Genomic DNA, 19,310 nt, shown 5'->3' with positions numbered 1-19,310 from the left:
TCTTAAATGCTGCCTTTAGAAGTGAGTGTTTTCTATAATATTCTAAGTCATAAAACAGTTTTCTCATTTCAATAGAAATGAAAACCTCATAAGACATTACTAAATATTCCCTGGCTGCTGGATACCAAAACTTCAAAGAAAAATTAACCTGTGATTTCAGCTTTTTTTTTTTTCATTTTTCCTACCTGAATTATAACATTTTAATGACATATCAAGTTTCTTTTATCATACAGGACCAACACAACACTTCTGAATCACACTAAACTCTCAACTTCTGGCAGCAGAGTTAAAAAAAACTTCTGAAAACTTTCAAAAGGCATGCAGAGCTAACTTTCAATACTCACACTGACATACTGGCTACAAAACCACATGAACATCTTGCAGAGATTTTGTTAACTTAACCTACTGGTCCTACATCAATAATCAGAGTAAGAAAAATTTCTCCCTGCCTTTCAGAAAAAAAGCTTTTATAAGGAGATGCTTCACTTTTTTTCCAGGTGTAAAGAGGTAGCGGGGTGAAATGAAGAAGAAATGTTTGTATCTGGAGTATTCAAATAGAAAGTGAAAACATATGTAGTATTTACCAGAGTTAATCAACATGATGAAAGTAAGTGTAGGAAAAAATAAAGAAAACAGAGCACTAAATACTCTTTGAAACAAGATGAGAACTCTCCACTCATTCAAATTAAGAGTATTGTGGACATAGATTTCAAAAGTGATAGAAAAAAATATGAACCAATGATGGAAATTTTTTGTGGGACTGCTCATGGGCAATAATATTTTTATATGAAACACTACCACCATCTATTAAAAACAGTAATTTGATATATCTACACACAAATCTATTTTTATGCTGTTCATGCAGGGTTCACCCTGCACTGTTCTTGAAGCTTCACTTACTTTCTGTTTCATTTCGTTTGATCATGCCTTGGCATTCAGCTAAAATAGTCTCTTTAAAAGATGTCACCAGGGCATTGACGCAGCACTCCATGAGCTGAAATATATTAAACACAGGATTAGCTCAAGCAGCCATCTGAACACCGAAGTCTGATGTGTCTTGAGTTTGCCATGACACAAAATTTAACCTGTTCTCAACAATTAGCTCTATAAAACAATAAACTCATTCACTGATTCAAAAAAGTATGTGCAGTTTGAATAGAATCTATACAGGAACCACACTTCTTCAAAATGTTTAGGTTAGTAAATGTGGTAAAGTCTCCTCCAAACCATTAATGAGCTTAGTATTTCTGTCGGCTCTTTTCTCTCAAGGGAGTCACCACTTTTGGAACAGTAACTACCCTACTTCATTTCCAAGTATACATCCAAGAGCTAAGAATAGTTCTCATTCCAGCATACCCTATTTGGACCAGGCTGGATGGCTTGAACAAGGCATTAGATCTAGAACAGAAACAGCCTGTACACGTCAGGACCATCTCTCTTTTGTCAGCCTCTTTATACCAGCTACAGTTTATACCTGTGCAAAACGAATGATTCACAGCTTAACAAAAGGTGTAAAGCACATTTTGATCCACTGCAAAAAAATTATCAGATTTAAAAGGTATTTATTTAAAATAACCTGTTTCCTGAACTAATTTCAACACAGACAATTATGAACTATTCACTGCAGTTAAATCTTTCTCTAGAATCTGAACTGTGTTAAAAATTGCTGAAGAGGCAAGAAGGGGAAGGAATAAAAAGAAAACCGATCTTTTATATTAAATGGCCATATTTTAGCCTAAGAGGAAATACATTACAGCTTTAATGAAATTTCTATTGCTCCTTTTGATTGCAATGAACAATAAATCTTTCAGGTATTCTCAATGAGTATTGAGAAACCCTTTGCCAAACAGACTTGCCCATTTATTTTCAAACATGATTCTCATCCACTGTTAAGCATAGGAAAAAAACCCACCATATCTAACTCAAAATGAAAGAACAAAAACCAACCTGAATAAAAACCTGCCCTTCAGTTTTAACTTTTGATCTACATGTACTGTTAAAACACTTGCAGAAATTGTAGATTACCAGACTGGAAAGTAATACATGTTTTTGCAACAAATAGTTTATGATTAAAAACCACAAAATAAACAGTTTCAATTTACTGGTATCAAATAATACTGTAACACAAAACTAAACCCTGCAGTACAATACTATATAAATATGAAACACATGATTTTTCTACACATTATACTCACTGCTTCTACAGAGTTACATTCGCGTCTTGTTTCTAAATATCGTAGTGCTCTTTTCTCTTCTTCTTTTAGTTTAGCATCTGCCTGTGCAAAAGTAGAACAGCAATCATTTTAAGTACTAACACTTTCAGTATAAAGGTACAAAAGAATTTTTACTTACATATTTCATATAATTCTGTACACCATTTTGTTGTAAATAAGAAGGAGCCTGTGTTCTATAAAATCTCTCTGTTGAATCCAAATATGCCTTTTCAAAGTTATCCCGATATATCTGAAGTTTATCTTCAGGATTAGAACAAAGGTTAACTGCAAAGAGAAAGTCCAAACTTACTCTCAAGTCTTGGAAATTTATGTGGCTAATAATAAGCAAATTTCAATGAGAGAGTGAGACTTGTATTAAAAGGTTGCATTGAACAATTTGAAATATCGCAATAAATGGACTCCAATCACAAAGGTAACCAAACTTGGCCAATCTTTGCTCCCAAAACCATTCAGATCAATTAAGGGAAACTGGAAACAAACTTCATACTTAGCTCCAGCACTTCAACATTCAAACATGGTAACCACAAATACACATACAACTGCAAAATTGTAAGGAAGGAATAAAAAGCTCAGAATAGTGCCCAATAAAGGGAAAAGTTCTCTATCTGACTGAGCAAAAAGCTTCTCTTAGACACTGTTCCTGGAATCACAATGTCTCCATTTCAGACTTTTTTTCCTGTTTTACAAGAATGGAGACAGTGAGCTTATTGCAGCGCTTTGCACTATTTGAAAAAGAGTTTCCACTTTCCTCTCAACTGTTACAGAGAAATGAATAGTCATTAAATGGAATATGCTTTAAAAACAGTTAGAACTTGACTTCTGTAAAAAGCCATCTCAGAGAGTATTAGCGACAAGTTTAGTTCAACGTGCTGGAAAGCTTTCAAAAGCAGCAGGCAATGATGAAACATCACAGAAGTTTCAGATACACAGATCTGTTCTGCAACAAAGAAGACTGGAAGTCTTAAATGTAGCCTGTTTAGCATTTCTTCTTCGAACTGTCTAAGAAATCAGAAACAGTATGTAAAGGAGTACAGACTAAGTTATAGCTGCAACCCCAAAAGGTCAAAAAGTAGTCTTCTCTTTGAAAACATTGATTGTGCAGTAACTGATACACAGGTAAACCACTTAGAAGCTAAAGATTATAAACAGAATTTAACTGGTATCATGTATCAACAAGCACAACAAAAAAATCAATACAAAATGCTGAGATAATTCCAACCCTACCACCACAACTGCCAACTTTCTATGAAGAAAATTCATTTACTCAAGTGAGGAGGCAATAGATTGGTGTGTGCAAGACGTACCATATGATTCTCGAACTCCAATAACGAGCTGGGAGTCGAAAGCTTCTCCTAGTCTTTCAGCATGAACTAGCTTCATTGCACTGTCCTGAAGTCTATTTTTTATATTTGAAAATATGGATTCATTCCACGTATCTAGCATGAGCTGGATATCAGGAAGAGAAAAACAAAATCCTGTCAGAAAGGTACATGCAGACCTAAGTTTGTGCAAAAAAATACAAGAGCTCAGAGACAGAAATCGAGCAATTAATAATGTAATTTTCAGGTCATACACAGCAGTTCAGCTACATTAGAACTTGATCTTGCTCTGAACTTGTTACAGAAATCATATTCAGTCCACATGCTAAATTTACTTTATGTAACTGAACAGCTGGGGAATGAGTCTTGAATGCATGTATTCATTCCATTATTCTGTATTATTTCTACAATTCTTGATAACCAGTCCAGTAACTTTTCCAGCAACACAATGTGTCAGAAGTTGCAGTATCAGGGGCTACTTTTGAGGCAAACACCTAAACATAGTTCACCATTTGGCAGGTGCAGTCTTAGACAAAACTAAAAACTCAACTAACACCATAGTTACGTAAAGAAGACGACTGATGGCTTTAAATTGCATTAATCCAACAAGAAAGTTCAGTATGCAAGTAATGCATATGTAGTTTATAAAAAACTCCAGATCTCATCTAAGCACTGCAAAGTTTTCAAATTAGTTATGGAGGCTCTTCTCAAAATCTTCATCACTCACTGTGTCCCTTTATATTCCATTGTGTGATTCATTATTTTTGGTGATTGCTACTGATGCTGCTGAAAATGCACTGCATTACACCTGACCACCATACCTGTGCCCACCTAAGCCCCTTTAGCTGCTCAGTAGTAAATACTTGCAGCATGCTAACATATTTGCTAAAAATCCTTGTTTGCTTTTAGTCTTCAAGTTACTGGAGTTTTTTTGGGTTTTTTTCCCTCAGATGCTGGATCTGGCTCTTTCTATATGATACTGAATACCCAATGAAATTATGCCAAAGTAAGGCCACTTCATTGCTTTAGAAGAAAGCTCAAACTTAAAAGTATCTACAAACTTGACAGTAACTGCTATGAATGTAATTTAAGCATGGTATTTGTCAGTCTACACTGGCAGTGGAAAGCAGGTTGGAATAATAAAATTTACTAATGCAAACTTTACCTCATGACTGTGAATAAGTTTACTAAAAAATACAACATTGCATGGCAAAGTTAATAGTAAAGATTAGATGATCTTATTCCATTATTGCTTTGTAAATTTTAGATTTTAACACAGCTAGCACCTAATAAAAGTCAAGATTTCAAGAGAGTTAAGTTTACCATACTTTATTCCTAATTTTTCCGTAACTGTCTCTCAGCTAAATTTCCATTTCTGACACTGGAGTCTTATGTGTTGGAAGAGAATGTTTAAAACATCGCAACATTCACAGAAGCAAAACTCTTTTTGATTACTTCCCCAATTACTTTTCTCATTATTTTAACTTTATTGATGTAAACATTATGTTGCACTGTTTAGAAGAGCTGAAGTGAGTGAAAACTGGAGAAGAAACAGTGAGAATATCAAGCAACCTGGCATGCACATTAACAGCTTTGTCATGGTCAAAGTGCTTCTACACATTATGGATAGGGAAGTTTTACAGAGATATTTGAAGGAAAACACACACGTCACTTTGGGTGACTATATGAAGAACTTCTCAAGCAAGGGAAGGGTTTCCACAAGGGACTTCTTAGAACAGAGAATGATGCTATAAACAAGACCTTCAGCAGTGAATATGAAATAATGAGACAGGTTGGAGACTCCGGGTTTTCATGTTCCAGACACAGGCTGGTTCTAACTGGACCACATATGAGAGACAAGATACCTCCATCTGCTTCAGTCCTGACTAAAATCTGAATTGTTAGAAACCAGTTCTTTCTCTTAGATTCTCCTCACTACTTTGTCCACTCCATCTTGTTTCTTTTTCTTTAATTTCTTAGTTTTCCTACCTTCTGCATAAAGCAGAGTCAAGAGCTCAGGTTTGCGAAATCTTGGGGAGTCTAAGATTATGTGCTTTCTCCAACAAACAATGAAAACTAAAAAGGCAATTTGAGTTGGCAATTCCTCTCTGCTGCTGTTTTCCTTTTCTTCAAGAGGTACAGAGGACAAGATGTCAAAATAGGAGGGTGAAGGAGAATGGAGAAATGATTAATAGCTCAAAACAACTAAAGTGTGTGTTTGGGGAGGGTGGGTAGGGCAAGTTCTGTGAGGGTGGGGTGGTGCACTGCTCCACACCCCACCCACTGGAGCCTGGAGCCCCTGGGCCAGCCCCAAAGTGGCTACCAAACTACTGGCACAGTGGAAGCCCCATCTGTGTGGAGGGACCACAGCAGATAAAGGTGTCCCACTGCGCCCGGATCTTACAGCAGCTAAGATCGTGCTGGATCCCAGGTGGTAACTATTGACCTTTATTGATCTTTATCTTTCTCCCTCTCATAAAAGTTTGCTGTTCAATGTCCTGAGAAGTTTGTTGTCTTCTCCTGTGCTCTGCCTGGGAGTATCAAGGTACTAAAACCCTTTAAAACACTTGCTGAGCAAGCCTGGGACATAACGAAGGGCAAAGAATAGAACTTTGCCCAAAGTAAGGAATTCAAGCTATTTTGCTCTTTCCATCCTGGAGACAGAAGAACAATTAAAATGATCTTCAGTACCAAATGAAAGACTGCTAGAGAAATTTCATTTCTCTACAGGTATTTTCTGCAATGAAAAGGGAAAATGAATAATGTTAAAGGACAACACTTTACAGCTGGTATGCTTTGTTCTTCTTGTAATAAAAGACTAAAGCAATTTACAGGACCATTATTCACTGGACTCAATACTGAGCACTCCAGACTCAGAGCCCTAAACCTTCTTTATGTCTTTGATATGAAACAGTAAAATGATCATATCCACAAGATTCTGTATGTCCCATCTTGTCATTGATATGACTGACACTGCTATGACTGCTTGGAAAAAAAAAGGAGGAATTAGGAGATCAATAGCTATATTTAACTCAAAATGCATTTAACTGGTCATTTATAAAATGCAGAGATATGCCCAAGTTAAGATTCTGGCCCAGGGATATAAACCAGGAGCAGAAGAACTATTCATTTATCTGTACAGGTACACTCACTACTCACAGATATAGAAAAAATACATGAATTTGCAACTATTTGCCATTCCAGGGTTCAAGTCATAATTAAAAAAAAAACAACCTCAAAACCCAAACAAACCCAAAGCTCCCCCTCCTTCCCCAGCATTAATCACATGAACAAAACTGCTAATAACCAAAGCAAACTGGGGAAACAAAGTCAAACTATTGTGGAGAGGGAAAAACAAAAACATTGTGGGGTCATTCTCCCAAAGCAAAGTGATACATCAGGTTACAGGATTGGTGCAATTCCATCTTGAATCCCCTCAGTGCTGTTACTGAGGCCAGCTGTGCAACAAAGCTCTCTGGCAGTACTGCTCACTCACCTTTCGAACAATGCTGTCTTCCACGTTGGACTTCTTGTTGCTGCCCTGCTTGCCCATCAAAGTGATCTCTAACTGACAGAAGGGCTTGGGCAGAATGTCGCACTGGGTGAAGAACTTGCGCCACTCCACGATGTAGGCTTTGAGTAGAGCTGTATCATCCTGGTGACTCAGCACTCTCTGCAGGTGGGGGAAGCAGAGGAGGTAACTTATAAATCAATTTATGCACAAAATTTATGGGTTTTGTTTATGCTGAAAGTAACTCCCCATATAAAACTCAAATATACATATATATCAGACTAAGAAAGTCTACATACTGAAGTGCCACTTAGTTTCTTGAAGTAGTTATTTACCCATGTCATATGGGTCATTTCTAAAGGGCAAAGAAAGATAGCAGCAAAAAAGTACTCAGTAAGTTCAAATTTTCCAAATTAACCTTTTTTTTCCTCCTTTTAAGTAATCTGCAAGTAAAAAATTAAAATCTTTGGTCTAAAGGCATGTGGTGTAACAACCATATAAAATAATTCAAATTAACATAACCTGTAATGACTATGTAATACTCTATACAGTGACAAGTCTTGATTCAATGGCATCTACTAACCTTTCATTAGACCCAGACAGTTAACACGCACATTTCATTAAAGCCTGAAAACTTAGCTACAGTGTACACTGGCTATCATAATGCCAAAAAACCTGTCTATCAAATGACAGCCAACACAGACCGCATCAAAAGGCCTCAGCTCAGCATAGCATTTATGCATGTAAGCAGGTAAGCTGTAGAACTTAAAAATCACCACTTATGTGCCTGGTTATACAAAGGCCTCTATAAAAAACTGTTTTCCTTGAAGCAAAGCCTTAGTGGTATAAATCACTTCGTTAAAGAAAGGAAAAAATAAAAGTACACAATCTTTCTAAACCTTTGTCATGGGATGCTTTAGAATTTTTTTTTTAATTTCACAACAACTCCCTCTTTTAAATCCCCCATAGCAAAAGATGTTTTCTGTAGTATGTGTTACAAACACAAGAATGTCCTTTGAGTCTACTGACAGTTTCACTCGTTTGGAAGGAAGCCCATAAAACTGGACAGCTAAGCTTGCTGAGTTGATAGCACAGGTATTTGTAGTACACTGCACATACGGCTTATTTTAAAGCCATCCATGAACATGTCAAAATAGCACTGAAGCTATACAAACATTTTTTTTTTTCGGACAGTAATTTCTTACTACTGGAAAATTTCTGCCTTTAGAAGTTTTCAAGTGGAAGAAAATTCCATAAGTACTGTTGGATAAACAAAAATAATGGTGCATTTTGTATTTTTTTTTAATATAACACAAAAAATCACTGCCCATCCCAGCTTCAAGCACTGTGAGAAAACAATGAGCCAGGCAAATGCTCAAGGCTCTTCTTTTTGTAAATAGAAGTTTGCAGGGTAATTAGGATCTCCAGAACATCATAAAATTTCAAACAAAAAAGCAATGCATTTAGATCCAACAAAAGTCAGAATTATTTGGCTATTTTTCTAGGAATGTGAATAGAAGTTATGAAACATTAAGAACTTACTGCTTGTGCCTGTTTAATAAAATCAAGGATGTCTTCCTTCAGAGCTTGATGGATTTTTGCTGGACCTTTATCATCCCACAAGCAAACTGCATGTACATCTCTAGAAAACAATTTATGCACCTTTTAGTAACAGCTACTCAAATTTTAATGCCGTAATGTATGAGGCGTTAACAAATTCAAAAGGTCATAATTTCAGCATGTCTAAGAAATTAATACACTTTTAATCTGCCATTCTTAACAACACACAACTAGATCCCAGTGACACATGGGAAAAAGCATGTTTGGGGAGGAGACTGAAGCTTTAAGAAAGTCCTGGAAGCAAGTAACTGCAACCTATCTAGGAAAAGGCTGTGGTCAAGAAGATGTGTAAGACAATTCTGTTTTCAGTACCCCTTCAGTAATCATTATTGAATTAAGGATAATTTTTAAAGCTTTTCTTTGACAAAGACAGAAATCACTTGCCAGTAGCAGCATTACTACTCAGCCCATGCTATTCTAAAATGCTATCATTAACATGCAGCCTTCTGACAGTTTCACAATCCAAGCACTACAACATCCTACAAAGAAAATAGACCTTCCTCGTGAGAAATTTGAACCCTGAGGGATCAGGTAATTTAAAAGACGATTTAATTAGTTTAGTAAGATCACTCAAACATTTCATGGCAATGGTAGCATTTTCAAGTGAAACATTACTGGAGAAAAGTTACTAAACAGCACTGCAAAGCAAAATTCTATTACTGAGTTTTAATCAACATGCAAATGAAATTTTTCCTACCTGACGGTCCAGCAAGGGTAACTTAACTCCTACTCTTTCCATACTGAAGACTAAATAAAGCAAGTCACACTCCTAACCATACATCACATACAACAAGCCTTTTTTTTTCACTCATTATTATCCTCTGGTTCTTCTTCCACCTTTCAGTAACAAGGCCACATCTTTGCAGAAAAACGCCCATATAGTCTAAAGCTATTACTTTGTTCCTATTAAATCAAAACACTTATTTCAATACAAAAGCAGCTTTTTTAGTTTAACTGAAAATACAAAACTTGCAAGTTGCTTTGGTACAGATTAAAGGGGCTGGCCCAAGGCTTACAGAGGTCTAACCCAACTGGTGAGACTTACACAACATCTGCAGGCAGAAAAGGTGTTGCTGTATTTAGAACGTCACTGTTTCCTGACAGCAGTGAAAAAAAGCAGTACTGGATAATTATACTCAAAGGGCATGTAGAAGACACCTACAGATTTTGCATTTTTATTAAGAAGCTTAACAAAGAACACTGTCCAAAAATATAAACCTAGGGAAGAGGGATCCTTTCCCTCAATAACCTTAATTTAGCCGTGAAGTTACTTAAGTTCTATTCAATAACTCAGCTACAAGAAAAGCAATAAATATAAAGTTTCAATTCCAATGCAGAATTACTGAACTAGTTATTAAAAATTAAAGCAATGACTCAGAACTCAATTTGTACCTTAACTATACCATGTTTCTGGCAACTACTACAGCAGAGACATAATTAGATATTAAACCCCATTACACGTTAGATTACCTTTCCTCTTGGCTGGCAGAAAAGCTTGACAGGTGCATTAAACTGGGTGCAAAAAGAGTCACTACACTGTCCTCATCAAAAAGAGCAATAAAGACAGTGTGCAACAAGACTGCATTTGAAAAAAAACTACTGTTGTGACAGATTTTAAGAAGCAAAAGGAGTGTCTGCAGATTTAAATTACGAGATTAATTAAATTTATATTTGAGGGAAAATAACTCCATTGAGACAAAGATTATTTTAGATATACTTTTGATATATCTTTTATAACTCACTTCCATATCATGTTTGCAAAAATCACACAATGTATGCCACAAAAAAATCATCACCTAAACTTCTGGAAAAGCAACTTCTAGCTTTTTGGAAGGAAGAAAATGGCAGGGTTTATAGAAAGCACATTATTGCAAACATTGTCTGAAAACTATTACATTTCATTCTCAGGGTACAAAACTATGCAAATTATACCAGTTAAACTGCATTACCCTGTTCCTTCAGTTATTTTAGCAGTCATTCAAATCAGAATAATGTACCATTCAGCAAACTGCCTTTAAATGAATTTACTGACACAGCAGTAAATATTTTCTCTCTAATTCTAACAAAAAAGTTTGCGGGCAGGTACAAAACTTATTTACTATGGTCAGCTGAAGTCAAAAGCTCTGCTGTTCTTTCTCCATCCTACTTGCATAGACCTGAATCTCAGCGAAGTTCTACTTTTGAACATTTACAATGATGTTGACACGCTTACCACTTAACAAAACTTTAACTCGTATTTTTGCTCTGTGTTTCCACACAATCTGTGTCACACTTAACTTCTGTATTAGGAATAGTTCAGTAACTGTACTCCCATCATGTAGAAGGATGTAAGATACAAAAAAATTACTTACGAAAACAGATCAAACCATTGCTGTTTTGTGACAGACTCCTGACGAAGAAGTTTCAGAACAATTGGGCGCATGAAATCCCATTTGTCTTCAAACTGAAGAGAACCTTTATTCTAAAAGGAACAACAAAAAAATATTGTTAATAAACCAGTATCTTAAGTTATCACTGAGGATTGCAGTTTCTACAGTTAACAGAAAAATACTTTCTCAGGTGTCCGTCATAAACTAGCATTTAAGCTATGCCACCACAGCTGAACACTTTTCACTCTAAGTATTATTTTAAGAAGTGACGGGCTATTATTTGTTTCAAAGAGACTGCCAACTTCTTCATTTAATCACTGCATTAGCTACAATGCAACAAGTTCGAGCAAGTGTTCTTCAGCTGTTAGTGGAGTTATACACAGACAACATAGGTCAGCTTCACTGTCCCAACCAAGATACACGCAATGGAAGTCAGGAGGCAGTTGTGAACCTGTCTTGAATAAATTATCCTGACCAAAATGGCAGCCATGAATCAGGAATCGTATTGTGGATGCTACCATGTACCTTTTTTCTCTCACTGTGCATTTGGCATCAGCAGCAAAGAGGGAGGAAGGAAGCAGAGTAACGTAGGAGCTGCTGTAGCGCAGACTCCCTTCCTGTGGGTTAACTGGCCATGAGGCCAAGACTACAGCTGATGCAGATAAAAATTATTTACACCATGCTGAAAAACATAATCCAAGGTGGATTTTTCAAATTTACAATACAAATTAAGAGGAAAGCTAAAGAAATTAAGTGCTTCCATATAATTCTGATTATTCTGAAAAATCTCACCACAGTATACAGGCTAACTTCCATTATTTAAAAAAACCCAAACAACACAACAACTTGGAGAGAAAAACAGCAGTTCTACCATGTATGTTGTGATTCTATTTGCTTAAAGCTGCACATTAAAAAAAACCCCAAACCTTGCAATTAAAAGAATACACTGATTGAGAGTTCTGTAGCAGAAAGACTACTGGTTGAGTTATCTGCAGGGTTATGTTCAGTGAACTGTTTACTTTTGAACAGATCACTGTCTTGGCTAGAAATAATACATTTGACACAATTCACTTTAAATACAGCAACTAATACAGTCTAACTACTTGAAATTCTAACAAATGCACTGTTCTGCAACTAACATCTCTTCAGATAAACAAGCACAAGCAGCACACCACGTTCCCTCAATCACCTCCTTTTGATTAATTTCTACATGGAAATTTACAATTAAATCTGTTATTTAGTATTCAGAATAAGCACAGTTTGGCAACTATATCCCCTGGTGTTCTCAAGTGCAAAGATACCTCATTTTTCAAGCTATGAAGATGCAACAGGCACCATAGTAACTACTTTGACAGCCACAGCACAGCACCTGGAGGCCACACAGCATTGTGGTAGGTACTGAGTACAGCTTTCGTAGAATCAGCCCCTGTTGATAAAGTCTATAAATCTTTCAACATAAAAACATAAAACAACAAATTGTTTGCATATTCAGAGAGTTTTACCTATTCTTTCCAACTGAAAAAAAAAGAAAAAAAAAAAAAAAAGCAATTTGAATGCATCATCTTTGAAAATCACCAACTAAATGCTTCCCCTATATAGAGCTAGCTTTACAATTATTTCCTAATGTTTGATGCACTACTCTAATCTTTCCTTGTCCTGTGAAAATTGTTAGCTTCTCCTTGCAGATACTTCTGTTCCAAGTCACTCTTCGAAGGATAATGAATTTAAAATGTCAGCTACTGAACAGTTAGAAGTTCCAGAAAAGGCATTATAAAGAAAGTAAAAGCAACTTCCTCAAAAGTTTTCCTTTTGAATGAAACTTCAGAGAAGACCCCTTAAGTTTTTTTGAACAGGCAAAAAAATCTCTTCTGCAATTCTTGAGAAGTGCAATTCAGCCCTTCACCAAAAACAGCTGAAGATAAAATGAATGCTCTATCTTTTTGAATAAGATTAGTTTCACTGTAAAACATGGGGAGGAGGAGGACTGCAAACACAACTGTTTATATGATTTAGATTGTGATTACCTACTTAATCCTAAGAAGCACAAATAAAACTCAACTTCAGTTGTAAAAACCCTGTGTCCACTTGTAACCAACATCTGCCTATTTAAAAAGAATTCCTCACATAAAGCTTGTCCTGAAATCCCATTAGAGAAGTTTAGAACTTTGCTTCCTATACATAGGAGTAAATTTTTTTTTCCACATTTCCTTCTTTAATTAAGCTGAAGATGAAATGAAATTAATGGATGAAAAATCCTACTCAACTAAACTATTCTTTAAGTTCAATAAACAATTCACAGAAATATAGGACATCCTGAGTTGGAAGGGACCCACGAGGATCAAGCCCAGTTCCTGGCTCTGCATAGGACCATCCTCAAGAGTCACACCATGTGCCTGAGAACACTGTCCAAATATGCTTCTTGAACTCTGTCAGGCTGGTGCAGTGACCACTTCCCTGGGGAGCCTGTTCCAGTGCCCAACCACCCTCTGGGTGAAGAACCTTTTTCTAATACCCAACCTAAACCTCCCCTGACACAGCTTCAGGCCATTCCCTCAGGTCCTGTCACTGGGCACCACAGACGAGATCAGCGCCTGCCCCTCCTCTTCCCCTCACAAGGAAGTTGTAACTGCAATGAGGTCTCTCCTCAGCCTCCTCTTCTCCAGGCTGAACACACCAAGTGACCTCAGCCACTCCTTGTATGGCTTCCCCTCAAGGCCCTTCCCCATCTTCGTTGCCCTCCTTTGGACACTCTCCAATAGTTTAATGTCTGTCTTACATTGTGGCACCCAAATCTGCCCCCAGCACTCGAGGTGAGGCCGCTCCAGTGCAGAGCAGAGTGGGACAATCCCCTCCCTTGCATGGCTGGTGATGCTGTGCCTGGTGCCCCCAGGACAGGGTTGGCCTTCCTGGCTGCCAGGGCACTGCTGACTCATGTCCAACTTGCCACTGACCAGGACCCCCAGGTGCCTTTCCACAGCTCTGCTCTCCAGCATCTCATTCCCCATCTGTCCACACACCCAGGGTTGCCCCACCCCACATGAAGAATTCAGCACTTTCCCTTCTTGAACTTCATCTGGTTGGTGATTGCCCAGTCCTCCAATTTGTCCAGGTCTCTCTGCACGGCCTCCCTGCCTTCAAAGTAGTCAGCAGCTCCTCCCAGTTTTGTACCATCTGCACACCTGCTTAGTGTCCCTTCCAGTCCTGTGTCCAAGTCATTTATGAAGACGTTGAAGAGCACAGGTCCTAAGATGGAGCCCTGTGGAACCCCACTTGCGACAACTCTCCAATCTGACATCACTCAGTTCCCTAAAATGAACTAGTTGCTCACCCATCACATGATGTGTTTATCCAGCTGTGGGCTGGACATTTTTTCCAGAAGGATATTCTGACAGACAGTATGGAAAGCTTTACTGAAATAAAAGAAGATTACATCAACATCATCTAGGTAGATTTAGGCTTCCATAATATACAGTTTTATACAGTAATTACAGGAAGAAAGGGTGCAATAAATACCACCTGCTGTGTATCATTCACATTCATTAATTCCATCCCTATTAGTGCACGAGAGAAAACAGATTTTATAGTAGAAGAGGAGGTCAAACACTGGCAATTCTTAGTTGTTACCAAAGTCACACATGCAATTTCTGAGCAGTATTTACTGGGCATTTTTTCTTTCCTAGCTTGCTTCCGAGCACAGTTCCAAAGGAAAGGTAAGCAGGACAGTAAGGCATACCTTTGATGAAGTAAAGTTACTCCACTTATCTTCTCTGAAAAGAGAAAGCTAAGGAGCCATTCTAGAGTTTAAATTTTAATGCTTTGAATAATAACTCCACTTATGAAATATTTTGTTTTAAAAGTCACTTCATTACATTTGTTCCTAAAGATTTCAAGTTACATTTTAACACTAAACTCTACTTGAAATACATACTACTTTACACATTATACTTTTCCCTGTTCTTCAATTCTATACATAAGCACTTAGATATAACAAGAAGGCAACACACCAAGACTTCACGCTGCTCTCCCTTTGACCCTCGAAATGTCTGTTTGGAACTCTCTTTGCTGCATACTCTTTATTTCATGCCACATAGAAATTCAGCCCTCATCTCTGCCAGATGCTCTAAACAATATTGCAGAAAAGCAACATCCTCTAGGTCTTAGTGTACATCTGATCTACATATGAGTAATATCTTCACCTTTACTACTTCATTGTTTTCAGACAGTATTTATACTAAAGCCAGTTCACAGAGGGATGAAGTAGGAAATATAATGTCCTAGACGGAAACAAGCACTGTCTGATTAATCTCTGCTACAAGCAGCTCTAAAAATCAGTGTAATGCTTGTAGCAAGTTTCTACTCAAAGCAGAAAAGTAGCCACAGGAAAAGCTTTTGTATGTAACTAACTAGCATGCAATACTCCCTAGCTTTTTAAGGATACCCTAAATGGAAACAGCCAGGAAGAAACAGACAAAATACAGTATGATCTGGAAACATGTACTTCAAATCGAAAAATTCAAAAACTTCAAACATGTTTCTAGTTGTCAGTGACAAGCAGTTGAAACTGATGCAAAGGTAAGTAATGATTCTCATTTCATTTAAGTCCATGGAAAAACTGTTGCTTCCTTTGCTGCTTCTTTCCTAATATCAGGCTCGTGCTGGAGTTCATCTTGCAAGGATAGACTCCTGCATTTGCTGGCAGCTCCAGTAAGACTCTACAATAGTGTCAAGATCTGCCAGCATGGATACAGCTACAGGTTTTCTTTGTGCTACAGTAAGCTGAAGTGCTTTCTGCTCCAGAAACTGCAAAGAAACTCAAGTGTCTTCATATCACGTGGGTGAACTGGTTTAGACTGTATCATCACTGCAAAGAGAACAAGTTACAAGTCCAACAGGGCCCCTGAAATGAAGTACCCCACTTGAAAGCGTCACATGTGTGTTGAGACAAAAAACTCTACGGAACTCTGCTGGAAATGGCTTCGTCATCTACCAGAAAGCCACTGCCTCAACGAGGGAGAGCAGCTCTGCTACAGGTAGGGTGGGCTCCAGCTGACCCTGTAATGGCTCTTGCTAAGTACTGCAGTATTTCCACCACATTACAGTTTGTTCTGTCTCACCAGGATTCAACATGACCGGTCATGCTAATCTTGCATTTAAAGAAGGCTCTCCAAGAATATGCTTCTCACTAAAAAATTGAATTTACAATTAGGAAAATTATGCACTAGTGGAGTTTAAATGATGCCCTTTAAAATTATGACAGCCAGTCAGATTTGGATTCAGCTAGTATCTCTTAACAGAATAAGAAAGCAATATTTCACTTTATTTTCTCAACTATGCAGAAAGCTGAACCAGGATGGGGGACAACAAACAAAAACCTCAGTTCCTGTTCATGCTGGCAAAACTAAGACCTGTCTATACCCAACTTAGATTTGATTATGCAGGCTTATTTGGAAAAGATATGGAAAAATCTTGCAGATTTTAACACATTTCCTTTCTTATCCTGGGATTTTTACTGTGCCCAGGCATTGCTCTTTTTCCTCTTAAAGATGAAAGCAGAAGTAGGTTGGACAGACTCAGATGGCACAAGGCACTGCCAGGCAACACTGATCTGGAATCAACAGTTTGCTTCTCTGACAGCACTCTGATGACTGGAACTGGGGAACAAAGGACCTTACCTAGTTCTAATTCTCGCACTGGTTTCTTTTGCCATTATAAACAAAGTCAAATCACTGTATAATCTTTCTTTCTGTAATGTGGGACTTGTACATTTTGTCATTGAAAAACTCACTAATTAGTAAGTTACAGTGCTTAATAACACCTGGGTGACCAGAAAGGCCTATTTTAGAAGGAATATCTCTGAGCATTTTTCCTAAAACACGCTGTGCATATATATCTTATTGTCAATATAGAATATTGGTGACTCAAACGCCAGTGGCAAAAACATGACTAGTTAACACAAAGACTTCAGGTTGGCAAGAGCCATGTCACCAAGTCAAGGCCTTTTGACTCTTTTTATGTACTTATTGCTCTTTCAAAATAGCTGAAGTGGAATGTTGACAAATCTTACAGGCCTATGTTTCTCCTATCTACTGTGGGCTATCCCACCCCGTGTATCATCAAAGCATGTGTTGGACTTTCTAGAAATCCTCAAACATACAGCAACGAGATGGTCTAAAACATTAACAAGTGGATAAAGCTGTCTGAGCCCTGCTCTGAACACAGGCTTTTCCACAAAAAGGACATTTCTTCTCATGGGACATTATTTTTTTCACCCATGTTCTTGGATTCCTCAATTTTAGATTTTTAAGTATTTTGAGTATTTTCTGCTTAAATATCTAACTAACCTCTTACTGGCATAAAAATATACAGGAATTAATTAAAATTAATTTCAATTACATTTCAATTTCGAGAAAAGATTTTTTTAAGCACATCTTTTTAACATGGAGATTTTTTTTGATTATCGGGAAGAAACGAGCAGATAAATTATTTCTCATTTCTTCACACTGAATGTCTCAGAGCAATAAAAAAACCCAGCAGATTCAGGCTAGATCTATACATCCAAATTAGGTCAGGTTACTAAAATGCAAGCAGCACTTCTTCAGGACCACACTGAACTATAATACATAGTGCTGAACACAAGTTTATGCCTATATTTATACATATCTTCAACTGCTAATTCCTCAAGTTAAGCAGACAGCCTTCCCTAGGCCTATCTTACCACTGTAGTTAACTGTGTTGTAGAAACACTTACTGGAGGCATTAATAATAGTGGTTTCAAGTAGGCCCATCTTCCCTGTGCTAGCACGGCCTCAAAGGCCACACGTAGTCTTCTCCTCATACATACCGCAAATATCAGGACAGGCAGTCCTGAGCTCAAACACTGGACTGTCCCACTGAAATCTTCTCTTCCAACCTGCGGCAGCTTGGGGTGACTGACATCTGCCATCAAACGCGGGGAAAGTGCTTGAAAACATATGACTACAAAAACAAAGCTGCTTAACGTAAGCGAAAGGCCTCCGGGAGTTTTCCTTTGCAGGAGAACTGCAATTAACATGAAAACTGGAACACCGTGGCCACCCCAAAAACAGCACCTGCCCTCAGCGAAGACATTTTCCAACTCTTTGTTTAACTTAAAACTCATTTTCCGTACACCCGGGTTTTCCTAAATAAACAAAGAGAAGACACCGTTCCCTGTCTGCCGGCACGACGCAACGCTGTTTCCCAACGAGGCGTGTTTGGGAAGGGAGAGCCGAGGGGAAGGAGAGCGGTGCTGGCAGCAGGCAGCAGCGGCCGGGCCGGGCCGGGCCGAGCCGAGCCCGGCGGCCCAAGGCCGCTCACCTGCGGGAGGGCCCTGGGAGCGGCAACTCCGGGCAGCGGCACCCGCGGCCCGACCCTGGCCCTGCCCCCGTCCCCACCGCCCTGCCCGGTCCGGCCACCCGCACGGCCGCCCGGCCCCCCGCCTCCCCCCTCCTCCCGCAGGACTCGGCCGGGCCCCGCTCTCACCTTTAAGAGATTAGACGTCGCCATGATCCCCACTGCGGGGCCTCCGCGGCCGGTAGCGGCGGCTTCTCTGTTCGAGCTCGGTTCGGCTCCCACCGGCCGCTGCCGCTTTACATGGCCCCGGGCCGCCCGCCCGCCCGGCCGGACCCGCGGCGGCGGCGGCGGCGGCAGCAGCAGCAGCAGCAGCAGCGGCGACGGCGGCCTCAGCGTTGGGCTTCCCTGTCCCGCGGCGAGGCTCGGGGGCTCGGCAGCGCTGGAACCGGCCGAGTGCTCCGCACGCAGCCGCCCCTCAGAGCCTCATGGCGGCGTCCACCCGGGCAGCGCTCGGCGGCCGCGGCTCCATGGAAGGGGCCGGGCCCACATGATGCGGCGCCGGGAGCGGCCCCGCCGCCCAGCGCGGCTGCGGGCCCCGCCTGCAGCGCCCCCTGCCGGCCCGCCGCCGCGCCCGGCCCCGCCGCTGCTGCCCTCACGGCCCCGCGGGGACGGGGCTCGGCACGGAGCCGCGGGTTCACCGTGCCGAGGCGCCGTGGTTTGTAAGCACAGAAATGAGTTGACTTCTAACTAAGTAACTAACTAACCCCGGCCCGTCCCACCGTCCTGCCCCCGCGGGTGCCGCGGCACCGGCCCCCCGCACGCCCGGCCGGAGGGAGCGGAGAGCACCGCGGGCACAGCCCCGCACGGCCTCCCGCACCAACCCGTGTGCTGCGAAGTCAAGTCGCTGCCCTACTCCCAATCTCCGGGTAAGCCGTCACGCTTCGTA

General features: G+C 39.7%; 1 protein-coding gene across 2 annotated transcripts in view; it reads right to left on the bottom strand.

Moving 5' to 3' along the window:
- Positions 1-18,927, bottom strand: part of CUL5 (cullin 5) — a 34,692-nt gene extending 15,765 nt beyond the window's left edge. The window contains exons 1-8 of one of the 2 annotated variants that reach the window (XM_082278340.1): positions 18,554-18,927; positions 11,036-11,145; positions 8,607-8,706; positions 7,050-7,226; positions 3,539-3,680; positions 2,353-2,498; positions 2,196-2,276; positions 901-994 (exon numbers count right to left, since the gene is read on the bottom strand). In XM_082278340.1, coding sequence (XP_082134466.1) covers positions 901-994; positions 2,196-2,276; positions 2,353-2,498; positions 3,539-3,680; positions 7,050-7,226; positions 8,607-8,706; positions 11,036-11,145; positions 18,554-18,577 — 874 coding nt within the window. In that variant the 5' untranslated portion in view covers positions 18,578-18,927. Of the gene's footprint in view, positions 1-900; positions 995-2,195; positions 2,277-2,352; positions 2,499-3,538; positions 3,681-7,049; positions 7,227-8,606; positions 8,707-11,035; positions 11,146-17,894; positions 18,033-18,553 lie in introns of those variants that run through there. The other variant, XM_082278339.1, reaches the window with a different exon arrangement.
- Positions 18,928-19,310: the final 383 nt, after the last annotated feature.

This window comes from Coloeus monedula, assembly GCF_965178545.1.
Source record: "Coloeus monedula genome assembly, chromosome: 3".
Classification (NCBI taxonomy): domain Eukaryota; kingdom Metazoa; phylum Chordata; class Aves; order Passeriformes; family Corvidae; genus Coloeus; species Coloeus monedula.
The sequence above is the reverse complement of the archived record's forward strand: the minus strand, read 5'-3'. Positions and strand labels throughout refer to the sequence as shown.